The 15,626-nt window shown below is 33.8% G+C and overlaps 1 protein-coding gene across 1 annotated transcript in view; it reads right to left on the bottom strand.

Annotated features, from left to right (window-relative positions):
• The window catches only part of LOC112691873 (guanylate cyclase soluble subunit beta-1), a 38,888-nt gene extending 23,610 nt beyond the window's left edge, over positions 1–15,278 (bottom strand). The window contains exons 1-13 of the mRNA XM_025566301.1: positions 15,162–15,278; positions 14,780–14,853; positions 14,596–14,696; positions 13,784–13,902; positions 13,522–13,677; positions 13,270–13,423; positions 12,338–12,495; positions 12,057–12,188; positions 11,586–11,668; positions 11,293–11,463; positions 8,238–8,475; positions 3,335–3,472; positions 2,724–2,881 (exon numbers count right to left, since the gene is read on the bottom strand). Coding sequence (XP_025422086.1) covers positions 2,724–2,881; positions 3,335–3,472; positions 8,238–8,475; positions 11,293–11,463; positions 11,586–11,668; positions 12,057–12,188; positions 12,338–12,495; positions 13,270–13,423; positions 13,522–13,677; positions 13,784–13,902; positions 14,596–14,696; positions 14,780–14,853; positions 15,162–15,164 — 1,685 coding nt within the window. The 5' untranslated portion in view covers positions 15,165–15,278. The remainder of the gene's footprint in view (positions 1–2,723; positions 2,882–3,334; positions 3,473–8,237; positions 8,476–11,292; positions 11,464–11,585; positions 11,669–12,056; positions 12,189–12,337; positions 12,496–13,269; positions 13,424–13,521; positions 13,678–13,783; positions 13,903–14,595; positions 14,697–14,779; positions 14,854–15,161) is intronic.
• Positions 15,279–15,626: the final 348 nt, after the last annotated feature.

The following is a 15,626-nucleotide window of genomic DNA, read 5'->3' on the forward strand; positions in this document are numbered from 1 at the left end:
TTTAATACGCATCTTAAACACGTTAAACTAAAATTCAGGTCACGAACACCCATAAGAACTACCCGTAAGAAGTTTTCGATTGGTCTCGTCGTTGCTGTAGCGTTCGTTTTATTACACAACAATCTACCGTACATGCGTCCCACGGTGAGTTTATTATCTGCCCGTTTCTCAATAATAATACAATGATAACCATTACAATAAGAATATTTAAGTGATTCCCCCCCCTGCTTGGCGCATACCTTATACTTGAAGCGTATATTTGTGTCATATATCCGATTACGTATATATATATGTATACGTATATGATCCGCATGGCCACACCTAAATATTATGTGTACCATTAAAAATTGTTATTTCAAAAGAAATTGCAAGACCTACCTCGAAAAAACGTAAAAGATAAAACGAATAGGTCGAAAGTAATAACAGTTAAAACAATCATTGAGCATAAGACGTGGACTAGCAGACTAGAGGGGTTAGTGCGGGCATGCGCGTGTGAAATTTTATGTATATTACCGTATTATACATATGGGCGCGAAGGGAGAATGAAAAACGATGATGGAATGTTGGATAACCTCGCGTTGACAGTTCCAGACGTTAAATGGATGCGACGACTGTTAAATTATTATGGTGCAAAGGAAAACCGTTTCCCACTATCCTGGGTCGTCGTATTAAGTTGTACATTTTCGTTATGGTATTTTGAGTTTTCGATATGTTCAGAAATCGCGTTTACCCGAATTATGTTTTTATCGCAATATATCGTCTACTGAACGCTTACAACGTACTCGAAATTTATCACAGCTCCCAATTAATGAGAAAAAAAGATGAAGTTGAGTTGAAAGGTTAGGTTAAGTAATTTTATGAGCTAATTATTTTTTACAATTAAATTCAAATCGAATGTTTTAAATTTTTTTCCATAATACGCAGTTACTCATCGGTTATTCATTTTAAAGCCACAATAGTTAATTTTTTTTTCACAATTAAAATTCCAGAGATTAAAAATATATTTGTGTACAAGTGTTGAATACACTTTTCTTGCATTTCAATTGGGATTATTGTTTAAAATAACGTAGGTACGTAAATATAGTTTTTTATCATCATACTCGTAATATTATTCAGTTACTTATTTGTAACTAAGTTATTTCTAGATTAACTAAACTTTAAGGGTAAAAAAAAAAATGAATTAACATGCCCAGCCTTGGAATTTATAATAATATAACGTGTGTGTGCGCATGTATTTGGGACCGTCTCCATCTCGTTTTGTGCAACGAACAACGCATCTTGTTATCTAATTTTAGGCGGAACATTTAACGACTACGATGTCTGCTTGTCAAATTATTATGCGATTAATAATTTTTTTTTTTCGTTTCGTTATGTTCCATTACAGCTTGGTATCGAAACAGTATACACAGGGTGACAATGAGTTGTTTTTGTTTGTCGAAGTTAAACGACCGTGAAGTCGGCTGAACGAAATTGAATTAATACAACGGAAAAAAAGTATTATAAAATGAGCTCAGCGTGTTAAACTGAAAAAATAATTATTGTGACATAACAATAATTTATCAATTCCCATGCCTTTTGTTGATGTTTTTCAGCTGATTTTAAATAAAACATTTCATTGATGAGCCGTTTAAAATTAAGAGATTCATTGTTCTCGGCGATCGAGCAAATGACGAAATAGGCTAATGTCAATAATTTATTTGACGGTGTACGTTTAAACGCCAACTATTCCTCTGTCGTGCACATATTATTACATATTTTTTAATCAAAATTATTCATTGAATCAAATACATTTGTATAAGATTAATTACTGTTTAATATACTATGAGATAAAACCTGATCGAAAGTTTGAAATTATTTTGAAGGCTTGATATATGAATATTTTATGCACCAAACAGTTGCATAATTATTTCATATGAGGTTTCGGTAGATATTTATAGAATAAATATTAACATATTTTGTGTTTGTTTTGAAATAATTATAAATGTAGGAAATATGTATAGCTGTTAATTAAATGTAATCTTATCGTGCGATTTAATACGATACAATCGTAATTATATTATATTTCTGCATATTTGTACACGGTACTAATTAAAAATATATTTCTCGTTTCACTCAGGATCTAAAAAAAAAAAATCGTAGCAACATTAAGTCTATTTCACTGGCTAATCTTGCTCTGTAAACATTAAAGCGTGTTATGTATAGACTAAATCGTTGTGAGCATTATTAACTTACGTAACTAAATGGTTATGGGATCATTAACGTATTTAATCCGCGTATAGAAAAGTAGACATGTTAATAGAAATACTTGTAACGATGTAATGTATATACGATATACGAGCTGCTGTTAATGGAGAATAAGACCAATTAAAGATATTTCGGTTATTTTGACATTTATTTAATTTGCGAAACGTTACTTTAAACGTATTCCGTAGATTTCAAACAATTACAGTCGCCCTATTTGATATTCTATCAATCAAATTTACAACACTGCTTTACGTTTTACGTTCTCGCGGAGCAATTAAATTCAGTCGGTGGTTTCAGTCGGTAGGTATATCGTTTCATATCATTACTGTTATTATAATTATTTCACAACTGCATAATAGTACTAGAAGCGTACGAAACCCAAGAACTCTGTCTTGGATCTTTTCCGACTAGGAGGACAACGGGAAGCTACCTAGAACGCAGTAAGCATGGTCTACGCGACGTGTTCAACTTAAACGTACTTGTACGCATTTTCCGAGACGTTGATCTTTCCCGGTATACCCGTGGTCTCCGTCCTGCTGGTCAAGTTCACGGTGTTGCCGAACAAACAGTACCGAGGCATCCGATGACCGATCACGCCGGTGACCACCTCGCCGCTGTGTATGCCTATTGTTATGCGCTGCGTAAAAAAAATAATGGAAAAATTAAAAAATAAAAAATTACACATCGAACGAACGTGCGTCCGAACCGTCCCTCTGGACAGCGGTACGCCGCGCAAAAATGTACGGCGTCCGCGTTCTCCACGAAAGGGTTGACGGCGACCAGGGTCGGAACTAAGGGGTGGAAGACGGGGATTCATCCCTGGGCGTAACATTTTATAAGTTGTAAGTTTTGTAATTATTAACAATTAATTTGATATTTTTAACTTTGTCCAACACTGATATGAGGTTAAAACTCAATAAGTATGATTGTATATTAATTATTAGAAAAAAATTCTCGAGAAGAGTATTCAATTATTGGTTTATGTCAAGGCGTATTTTAACATTTTCCCCTGGCATAAAAATTCCTAGTTCCACCTCTGACGGGCTGCCGTTTGACGTGCGCGGTCCAACGATTCGCACTGCAAACTTACCACGGGCACGCCGTCCACGACCACCGTGTGACTGAGATCCATCATGTCCAACGCCAGCCGGGCAATGCACCGTACGTGATCCTCGCATGGTTCCGGCAGTCCGCTGACCGCCATGTACTTGTCGCCGACGGTCTCCACCTGCGGGCAGAACGCGACCGCGATTAGCGACTAATAATCGCTAAGACCCTCCCGTAAACGCGATTTCAATTTTTTACCCAGAGGACTTGTATGACAAAAATGTACACCAAACATACCCGTGGGGCTTTTAATAACCTTATTTTCGTAATCATACAAAATATTTGTCACGAAATATAACATTTTGAAATTTCATGGATTTTCGTAGGGCTTTGGCTAAGTTTGGGGGGCTAAGCCCCCCAAACTCCCTTGAATTACGCTTGTAGACCCCTCTAAAAACAGGCGGATCCCGACGCACAGGCGAACACGAAAACCGTGTGCACGCAAACTGAGTCTTATTTGTCAAGCGGGAAAATGTGAACAATGAAATTCGTGGTCGTGGCTTACGTTTTGTTCGGTTGCTCAAACCGTCGTCATCGATAGTTTTCAAAAACGCTCTGTACGTTTCAACTATATACCGCCACTCAACCTCGCCTGAACTTAAAGGTTGATCAGTGACACGAAAATCAGGACTTGAAATCAGTTTCAAGCGCTTTTCACACCGCGACACAAATCGTTCAACCATCGTGACTCCGCCGATTATTTTATCGATTTGATGCACGATAGGTAATGGTAGATCAATGCCACGTATTGTGTTGACTATCAATCACAGCAGTACGGTAACGTGTTAAACCTTTCTTGAACCAAACCGTAATCGGGGCGCAGTTTACGCATGTCCAAAATAAGTCACACGTGTCCGGCGCGAAAATTCTACCGTGTTCCGTGGAACGGAATACTAACGGAATAATGCAAGTCGTCGAACTCAATGAATCGAAATCAGGCCAGATGTATTGACAAAAAAAAAAAAAAATAAATAAATACATAAATAAAAATAAATAATTTTATACACATTTTTCGTTTTACGTTCATTGCCAATACTAACATTTAAGTGTATTATTATTTATTGTTTAAACTGCAGATGAATCGAATCAATTGAAATAGATACATCGTATTATTCAATTTATTAAATAAATATGACGATTAAATGTCCGTTGATTTAGAAATTACGGGACATTAAAAAACAAGCCACGTGCTTGAGACGTATATGTAATACTCAATGCATGATATCATGCGAATGTCGAATTTTATACTTTAACGTTCCATTTTATTTGCTCGTCGAATTAAAGGTCTTTACAATATTGTCGACACATACTGGTGCCACTTTTGCAAGGATAAAAAGAAAAGAAATTTGACGATTTGCATGTCAGTACCGTTGTAATTACCCACGATCATTATCATATTAGTTGATTGCTTGTTAGTACGTATATTATTATGTATTATTTTTGTTAAACGAGTTAATTTTAATTTTAAGGAAAAAAATACATTTTCCTATTTATTCAGAAAAAAGTAAGAAGCTCGATGAAGAGTGCAAGTTAATATTTGCAATATAGCTTCCATAAGTTATATATTCTGTTTTTTGCATTTCTGGAGTAGTGAGTATAGTTGAAAGATTAAATCATATCTCGGATGATGTTTTTTTTCAGTATTATCTATTAGACCGTACAGTTGTTACGTGCTTGGCGTTCATTACGTATTAGCTTATCCAATTAGTGAATAAAAATCTAGTTTTTTAGTGATTAGTGTTTATATTATTGAGAACTATGTGTGTCGTAGAAAATATCAATATAACGTCGTTATCGTATAAACTTATTTAGATTATGACATCATTAATATTGATTGGTAATGGTAATAAATTAAATCGTTGATACACACCGATAGTAATGTGTGGTTTTCTACATTTTTATTTTTATTCACGATAACAGTATTGAAATTTAAGAGTACTTTCAAACGTTTGATTTGATTAATTTATAGATTTTAAAAAAAAAAGATTTTTCAAAATAAAACCTTATTTTTTACAGTCTTCAAAATCTAGAAATTCCAAGTCATAATATACTCGTAAATCGTTAGAAGACGGAGAAAATACACTTTTTAAATTACTTTATACATTATACGTTATTTAAATCATCCCTAGAAAACTACTAAAAATTAATGTTTTATTTTATCTTTTTTTTTTAAGATTTTGTTTTTATTTTTATAAAAATAAAATCTGCAACTTGTTTAAATTGTATTATTTGTTATTAAGAAAAATTGTTTAAGAAATATGTTCAAAGGATGACAATCTATTTGACAAACTCCGATGAAATATAGACATTTTTTTAGGTAGGGTGAGGTGTATAAAAGATTTTTCTTGTATTACACAATCAGCCCTACTAGAACAAACTTTTATATTTAATCATTTACAACACATATATTTCTTAAAACTAGGAGTGTGACATTTAAAATAAATGATTGTTTTTGTTTTTAAAAGTTTTCAGAAATTAATGATAATTGTATACAAATCTTCAAAACGTTATTTATATACCTTTTTAAAGTTTCAACATGATCTATTGTTTTGATCGTATCAAAATCGTTTTTCATTAAATAATTATTTAAATTTTATGTCACCGCAAAGATATCTCTTACTGACGCCATACTGTGTTGGTTTATAGACGAACACGTATTGGAAATTGTTGAAGTTATGCTGTATTTATTGTATACATTATTCGAAATTCAACACATATCTGATTGAAAATCTGAAAAACATTTATGTTTTTAAGTTTGGGTTTCGAAGTTTACTTTTAAAATATCTGAAGACCCACGTCTAAGAACACTAGAAATTGGAAAGAGAAACAAAACTGATGATAAAAATCTATCATAATCCATCGAGTGACTAATATAGTGATATTTATTATAAATCGATTCGCTTATTAGTTATAGGTATGTTCATAGTATTCATGTATTATTGAAAATACTTTTATGACAACGAAAATGTCATACTGAAAATAAATCCCTTTGATTCAATAACAGAGCAAAATTATATGTCGTATACTATGGAGATTGAAACTACCTATTATTTATTAAAACAGACGGGGTTGAAAACTTATCGAATTTTTTCAATTCTTAAAGAATACCGAGAGAAAATGTTACATAATATTTCTGTAAAGATTAATTATCCTCTTTTAGATTAAATATATCTATGATAGAACTTATTATTATTTTCCAAAAAACCTAATCGTTCAAATGTATTTTATTAAGCCGTGTAATTTAAACCGTTGTCCATATTTTATACACTTTAAATTTTTATCGACATTTGCATTTGTTAAAAAGTATAATATTATTTAACCAATATTGTGTAGTGTTGTGTTTGGAAAAACATTTGTTATGAATAGTAATTTTAGCCAAAAAATAGATCAGTCTTTTTTTTTTTTTTGTATTAAATCAACCGTAAGCACGATTACACTGCCGTGTAAATTCTATCTCATGTACTGCAGTGCACAATATCGGTTGTACATTCACTGTTTATGATGAAAAAACTACGTTATCCAATGTCTCTAAAACAGAATTTGGATTGAAACAGCGGTATAATGTTATGATATTTATTATTTACGCGTTTACGACAATAGTGAATTTATTGAACTGAACGACGCGTTTTGCAACGGTAAAATCGTACATAAATGTATGTCTACGTACATTATACAACAGTATTATAATAACAATTCGGAGCCTCAGGATTTTGTATTAGGATCACATTACATATATATTGATCAGAATTTATTATTCTACACTACTTTATGACTACTCAAACACTTATTATTTTATTATTTCATTTAAATGTATTATGTTTCGACTAAAGGTGGTCAAGCGAATGAAAATAATCAACATAAATTATCTTAGTGAAATCAATACAAGAATGGCAAAATATTTAACAAACAAATTTTAAATTGAGTTATGTAAGTTTAAAAATTATAGGCAGAAAGACGTACATTTAATTGAATTTAAAATAAGATGATTTACCTACTTTTCAATTATTATTCGTATCACATAAAATCAATAATTTTGTTTTTAATTTCGTTACCGTATTGTTATACATTTATGTTTCAATCATGAATAATGCACACTTCAGTCGTAGTTGCACATATAAACATTACTTCTCTTTGAATAACATGCGATTATAAATAAGATTATTTAATGTTTAACTAAAATGTTTAGTTAATTAGTTCACCAGTCATAATCCAGATAAAAAGTTATAAAATATTAGCTTTTTGTCTATTTGATGTCCACCTTTGGCATTAATTATGAACGAAAACTTCTTGTCAGTAATTGTGCATGTCAGAACTACTCGTAATATTACATAAAAATGTTATTATTTCGTTGTCCTCGATCACAAATTTAAACCAGATGTCCTGTTTAACAAAAATTTAGGACGATGACACTTTACGGTCGCACCAGGTTGGTCATTAGTCCCAACTAGATGTTTGATCAATAAGGTGTTCCAGGTCCACGTATCTTTATAGACAATTTAATATAGGTAGACGAATACGAGTAGATATCGTATTACGAATGACCGAAGAATAAATATGGAATGTTTTTCAAAATTATCTGTTAATACCGATTCCATCGGTATCAATCAAATCGCATCAACCGCCAACGAATATTAAATAAATACACATTTATTACTCATATCGTCGGTGGATGGTTAACGGTCGACGACGGTAATGACCCTCGAAGCGTTATGCCTCCGTCCGTTATGCCCGTGAAACGGGTACGGTTGTCACAAGGAACACGCAGAGCATAACCGCGCTGGACGCGAAGGATTTGAACGCGATGGAAAAGCAGTACACTAACCGCATCGGTCACAGGTAACGGGAGGGGTGTGATTTTTTTTTAATCGAACTGTTACGTATTATACCTTGTAGACGTTTTTGTTTTTCTTCGGGTCGGTGAGCACGTCGAAAGCCGTGTAGAGCTGGTTGAGCATCCGAACGATTTTCATGGCGCCTTTCGAGTCCGCGTGACCGGCACAATAGTCGCTGAAGCCGACTATGCCGGAAAACAGCAGCGTCACGCACTCGAACCTTTTCGGCGGAACCGGCCGTTTGTGTCTCAACTCCGTCGCCACACTGATCGGCAAAACGGAGTACAGCAGTCTGAAACGGACATTTTCGAATCTACTCACTGCCACTCGTTTACAGGAGATTTATTCGAAAAATAACTCATCGGACCCAACAGTACTACGTGATATATAAAAAATAAATGTTCACAGGAGGACGAGCACAAACGAGTTATAAGAGTTTAAGTTACTGCTGTTAACCGAGCTATTTATCGAGCCTTTTTTTTTATTATTTACATAATTACTAATTTTTTTTTTTTTTTTTAAGTGACTTCTAACTTTACGGGTTAAATATTTTTCATCCGTACGCAGTTAATTAATTTTAGTCACGTTGGCTACATTTTTTTTCTTAATTAAATTCCGGGGACTGGACATATATTTTTCTATACAAATTACCGTTTTTAATAAAAGTAATCAGAGTTATGAAATCGTTCCTGGATTTCAATAGAGATCGAAATGACGTATCTACATTGGTATCAAAATAATATTTTTTTAAGATTATTTTATTAGACCAGGATAGTTTTCTTTATTTTTATTTAACTTTTAATTTTTACAAGTTTAATAAAAATGAAAATGAATTCTTCAATTAAAGTAAATTTCGCCGAAACAGCTTAACTTAACGAGTCACAAAAATTAATTAACTTGGCCAGCTTTGCGTATAATATGTAATAAATATATTATAATAAATAAAATTGTCAAGCACTGTGGGGATTATTATTGCAGAGCCGTAAGGAAGGTAGGCGGTATAATATGATAAGCTATGGCGCGGACGGCAACAGTAGTGGTGTTGGAGGTTTTGAAAGAGAGAAATAGGAACGGCACGAGATTAAAGGACACCGCAAAGCAAATTTCACTTGTTATCCATAGTCGGATAAGAAAATAAAAGACGGAGAGCGCCGAATTTTACTCAATATAACTGTTATTATGTATGTACATATTATACGCTAATTCGATGGCAGAAAAATCGATCAGTCCATAGTCTTTGATTGTAATTGTCATTTTTCTGTCGCATAAAATGTAGTAATAACTTTTAAAATATAATATTATTTTTATGGTTGTTTTTCGTTATCATAAGATTGACGGGAGAATCTAATGTTGGGGCTCTTCTAAATTGTACAGCTCTGCACGGTCCGTTTTTTTTAAAGACAGGGCCGATGAAATAAAAGATGAAACCAGACTGGATTGGACTGTATCGTTTAGAATGTACTAGAAAATACCGAAACCGGACCAATATTTAAAAATAAGACCGAATGACGTAAAATATTTAAAATAAAATATAAAATTGTCCACTATATATATTGTATATATTTGGAAATAATACCGATATCAGATAAGATAATTCATAATCATTAACTCGAGTTCCATTTCTGGATCGATATTCTAAAATAAGTAAATATTATGTCACCAATAAAATCATACAGAAACACGATGAGTTATTTTGGTGTCCCAAAACATTATAATCTGAGTTAAAATAACATATTATATTATGTTATGTTATATAATTATTATATTGAGTATTATTTTATTATGCAGTTTATATAAATGAAATCATATTAAATTGTTGTTCAATGTTAAGACCATTATTATCTTATTGAACCGAAGGCGGACGGACTAGACTGAACTGATTTTTTTTTGTAGACATGGGGACCGGACCGGACGAAATTAAACTGAAAATCACTAAGACCGTAAAAGACCGGTATAAACAAGACCATGCAGAGCTCTACTATATTACTTGTAACCCTCCATCCGTTTGTTTCGTCTATTACATCTAAACAGAGTTCGATTAAAATCATTGTGTAAAATATGAAATTTTATTATTTTTAATATTACTACGACTTTTTGTACCTTCGGCATTAAACTGAGTGTAGAATGCTCTACTAGTTGTAATACGTATTACAGTTAGTTTTATTGAATAATAACTGTGAGGTTTTGTTTATTTATCTTTTATGTTGTTTAATACCATATTTATCAATATAAATTACTCAAACAAGCAATACCACAGAATATTTTTGAACATCGCAGCAAGACATTTATATTATAAAATAAAAGTGTTGTTGGACGAACGGATATTTTATTGAAAATAAATTAAAATATAAATTTGATAACGTCTGACAGGAATTTTTAATCTTAATTTCACGAATTTCATAGTCCTGACGAAAGAATGTAATTATATTTGAAATTATACAGACTGAAAATTATTTAAATGTAAAGTAAAATACTTCGAAAATGCAAGATCTCATAAATATGATAAGATTACAATAATATATTAATAAAAATGTCAGTTCATGTGATTTATTATAGTTTCTACTTTAACAATAAAAATATCGAAATTTCTTTTTTTTTTAATTTGAGAAAAAAATAATAATTGGGTTGAAAACATGAGAAAAATCCAGCTTTCAACTGTGTATGTTTGAATAAATAAACATCTAGGTAAAAATTGTTGGTATAAGTCATAAAAATCTTTGCATCAATTATTTTACATAAGAGTAAGTATCCTCTGAGTAATTTACAATCGATGGATATGTGTATATATGTATATATATATAAAAAAAAAATGATAAAATGTGTTGCAGCACAGTGCTGTAAAAATAAAATGCAGCTTGATAAAAACGTTTTTATATCTATCAATTTCTTCTAATAATCAAATACAAATATTCTATAAAACTTTTATTAAATTAATATTTTTTATATTATATATTATGTTGCTGCATCCAATGTATCCACTTTTTCATGTTTACATTTAATTTTTGCAATTCGATTTATTGTGTAAACACGTATCGACGAATGGTATACATGTAAAAACGCTCAACTGGAATTTTTTTTCCCCTCAATTGTGGATTAACCATATAAATACCTGTCTGTTTTTTGTTTTTCGCTCTCCAGCTCTCTATATGTCTGCTGAAGTTTGTCGGTCAAGAACTCCAAGTCCCTGGTCAGTTTGTAATCAGCTTCGAATTGCTCGGACATCAATACCAAATCCCTGGTGGCGTCGTGCAATGGTATGTCGCTTATATACAGCCCACGCCTACGACAAATAACAACGATACGGACATATAGAGCACACATGTAGGTATACTACGGTTCAAGGAATAGAACGGAACTGGGCTAATAGGGCTAGAGAAAAGAAAAAAAATCGTTTTTAATAACTTGATCAAATCGTCTAAGTTCACGACGCTCGGGTAGCACAAAAACAACATCAGATCCGTTTCCGGTACGTACAGCATCTGGCCCTGTTAACAAGCCAACATTTTCACATAGGTATTATATTATAATATTATTGTCGACCGTCTACACTAGGGGTTGGCAACTGGTGGAAGGCAATACTCTGGACGCTGTCAACTTTTATTTTCATACTCCTAATATTGTAATTTTTAATATAAATTAATTGTAATAACCAAATAATTATTTTTATTTTTATACTGCTATTTTTAAAATATAAATATTTGAAAAAGATTTTTTTCACTGGACCTCATTGATTTATTATTTTAATTATTAGGACTCCAATGTAAATTATTTGCCGACCCCTGGTCTACACTATTTTGGTAATTATTAAACGCGCATGCGCCGTCTAGTGTTACGTTAAGTTACGTGTCCGATAAATCTGTCAATTCTATTTACTTTTAGCCGCAAAGATATTGAACAACCATCGTTGGAATCATCATCCATGATTCCCGGTTTAGTGTTCAGAACGTATACAGTGTTGATGTGCGCTAGAATGTTGTCGAATGTCAATTCCAAATGAGGTCTTACCTGCCGAACCGAATCAACATTAATAATAATTATCTGTTGGATACTTGGACGTGTCATGGTGTGTGCGTGCGTGTGTGTGTGTGTGTGTGTGTGTGTGTGTGTGTGTGTGTGTGTGTGTATGTGTGTGTGTGTGTGTGTTTAACACCTACGGGGTATAATATCTGTGTTAATTTGCATGGTTCTGGCCCTTGTACCATGGGTATTACTCTTGCGATAGTGCAACCGGTTTGAAGGACGTTCAAGTCTCTGTCGAACATCAAATGGAATGGGAACACATGGCAAAACGTGGCCGGACTAATTTTCGGTTCTGAAATCATAACACAACGTTACGACAAAATAACACTCGCTTATGGTATCGCCATTTCGCAAGCTATCGATTTACGTATTATTAACACGGCGAGGTATCGAAAATAAAATGGTTTACCCATGTTTTGGTCAGCGTTAAAAATAATATTATAAACGCTGTATTATGTTTTTATTCAAATAATATAATTTTCTTGGTGTACGTATTTTATTTTTATGCCTTTGTAGATTTGTAATAATAGTTGCGGTCGAAACACATCATTTTTTAGCTTACATTTTCACAGTTGGTATCTTAACTATTTATGTATTTCTCGTACGGATAGTGTATCTTTTCTCTCTCTCAATAGTCCCGCCGGATTTGATTTTATATTTTGTTTGTTTAACAAAATATGGTATTTTATACTCGGAAATAGAATGGAAACAATGTAAATATAATAAAATATCAGTCAAGTATTTTCAAAACAAATATTGAAATAAGACTGAATTGATTTTAATGGTGGAATATTAAAGTGATAGTCGATTAATTTAATCTGACACTACATAATTTAAATTTTAAGCACTGCTTGAATAATATTCCCAAAAGCAATGTTTTGGTCGGATCTCGTTCCTGTATTTTTTTTTTTTTTTTATGGATTATTATAATATTAGTCAAATACAACTATTATTCGCATAGTTTGTACATTTTTTTTTTATCCTCGAACTGTATATCGTTTTCCCCCGTATAATCGACTCTAAAACGTGTGAAAGACGTATAATAATATTTGATCGTAATGATGACCTTGCGATAGTGTCTCAACTTCTGCAGTCTGATCGTTTTGACGTTGGCCCGTGTTGTTTTTCTCGGTTATTAAAAACTGCACGTGATCGCATTCTTCTTTGGTTTGCAATATCTCCACTTCTACCTCGGTGTTGTGAAGTTTGCTAGCGACGGTCTGAAAAAATGGCGAAAAAAAAACCCCCAATCGTTCATTGTAAGACCAGCTGACACTCGTCGCTTTTCGACGCGTAATGAAAATATCGTTTTAACAACCTTAACAATGCCAATGACTATGTACTCCAAACCGGGGCGATCGGAATAGTAATGTAAAACGAGCGCTCCGTCCTCGGTCCTTTCGGTGCACCGGAAGGACGGGGCTCTCATACCCGGATACAGTGTGCCCAAGTGATCGTGTAAAGCGTCCAAATTCTGCAAAAACACAACGGTTGGGTAACACAACGATGTACACAATACCTATGGCGTAGTATTTTAGGACAGCAACGCCGTGCATGCGTGCTGGTCGAAAAATGCGTACTTGAAGAAAGTCCCGGGGTGTGGCTCCGAGCACCTGTAGGATTTTATCGTAACCGGAATCTTGACAAAACTCGAAAAACATCTTCCCGAACAGTTCTAGTATGCTGCTGGCCGGCAGTTCTATTTAACACACACATACACACACACATGCATACACACATGACGTAATGCTCTAAATGGTTCATTAACATTTTTCAAACATAAATATAATTCTTTTTTATATATATATATATATATATTTTTTCAATCTAAAAATCAAGTTTAAACATACTTATTTAAAAATGAAATACTGAAAGCAAATTTTTTACGTCTCTACTGTATAAGTAGTATACGTCTTCTTTATCACCCCATGAATTACTCTGAGCTACTTATATTGTTTATTTATTCAAATCGTTGTATAATATTATGTTGTAAACCGACCGTTAAAAATACTCAATACAAACGAAAAATATTGTATTTTTAACTTGAAACTAAACATTTTCCAGTTATTCGATAATGATAATAATATCATTGAAATACTAAAAAGTTTTCATAAACATACGGCAATATTATTATAATGTAAGTAAAACGAACGAGGCTTAAAATTATTACAAACATACATCGTACGACCAAGTTATTGTACGTAGTAGTTCGCTCGTGAATTTAAAATAAAACTGCAGCGCGTTTGAACAATATTGGTAACAGTAGTATTTCAATATCGAAATAGTGTTTGCACTGATCGCCGTATATATTTTACTTTACTGTTTAGATGCACGACGAACTTTGGGCTTTTAGCGAATTACGAATGGTGTACAAAAAAACGGTAATGCTCACCGAGAATTTGCGCGGCCGACGACACTAGATTGTACGTGATCTCGTCGTCGTAAATCTGTCTGACCAAAAACTGGCCGTCCATCGTCACCTCTGCGTCCTTCCTGTAAGGAGCACGCCGTGATCACAACAAGGGCACAGTGCACTTTCGTCGGTAGTGCTTAACGTTTAATCGTTTCGTACTCACTTGATTTTTTCCCATGTCTCTTCGCCGAACGTTTTCAGTACCAGCAGCTCCAAAGCGTAGTTCACGAACCCGTACTGGAAAAATACACGCGGACAAGCATGAATACTTTAAGCGCAGGAACGTGGACGTGTTTAAGTGTTTAAGATCGTTGTTGTATTTTTTATTATTATTTTTTTTTTATTTCGATAAGTTTAAAACGGAATTATCGTCGGGGGAAAAAAAAAAAATGAATAGTCGAATGCAGTCGAAGCGAAACCTCTATCGTACCGTTTCCGCGGCAAACCGTGTGTTCGCAAATGGTCGAGGGGGGGGAAAAAAAAAAATAAAAATGTAATACCGTTCGGACGCAGCGATCGAACGCGATTCCGTTGTAGGTACTCACCATTTCGGTTGTCGGTGTTTATCCGCAGAAGTTCGCCTAAAGATCGACAGTGTCCCGACGGAACGGAGCGAAACACATGCGTGTCGTTTTGTTGGTCGACCGTACACTGACGAGGGGTACGACACCATCGATTCGTTGGCGCGCCGTCGCCGCCGCTAGATGGCGTTGACCGGGGCGGATTTACGGGGAAAATAATAAGAACGACCGCACGCGGCGGCTACGGACGGGTGTTAACCGTGCCGACGTCCGACGGTCCGATGTTTTAAACGGAAATATCGGCGAATCGGTCGCGATTTATAACGTTTTCGCGCGGCAGACGCGAACAAAGCGTACATCCAGGGACCGAAAATTACTGTTCGTGCAATACGAAATGTTAAGCGCGCAGTACGAAGTTAAAAAGTGTGTTGTGCTCCCTATACCAGGGGTGGGCAACTAGCGGTTATCTGGTTTTAAACATCGTTATAT

Source organism: Sipha flava, unplaced genomic scaffold, assembly GCF_003268045.1.
Source record: "Sipha flava isolate LNK unplaced genomic scaffold, YSA_version1 67_pilon_pilon, whole genome shotgun sequence".
Taxonomy (NCBI): domain Eukaryota; kingdom Metazoa; phylum Arthropoda; class Insecta; order Hemiptera; family Aphididae; genus Sipha; species Sipha flava.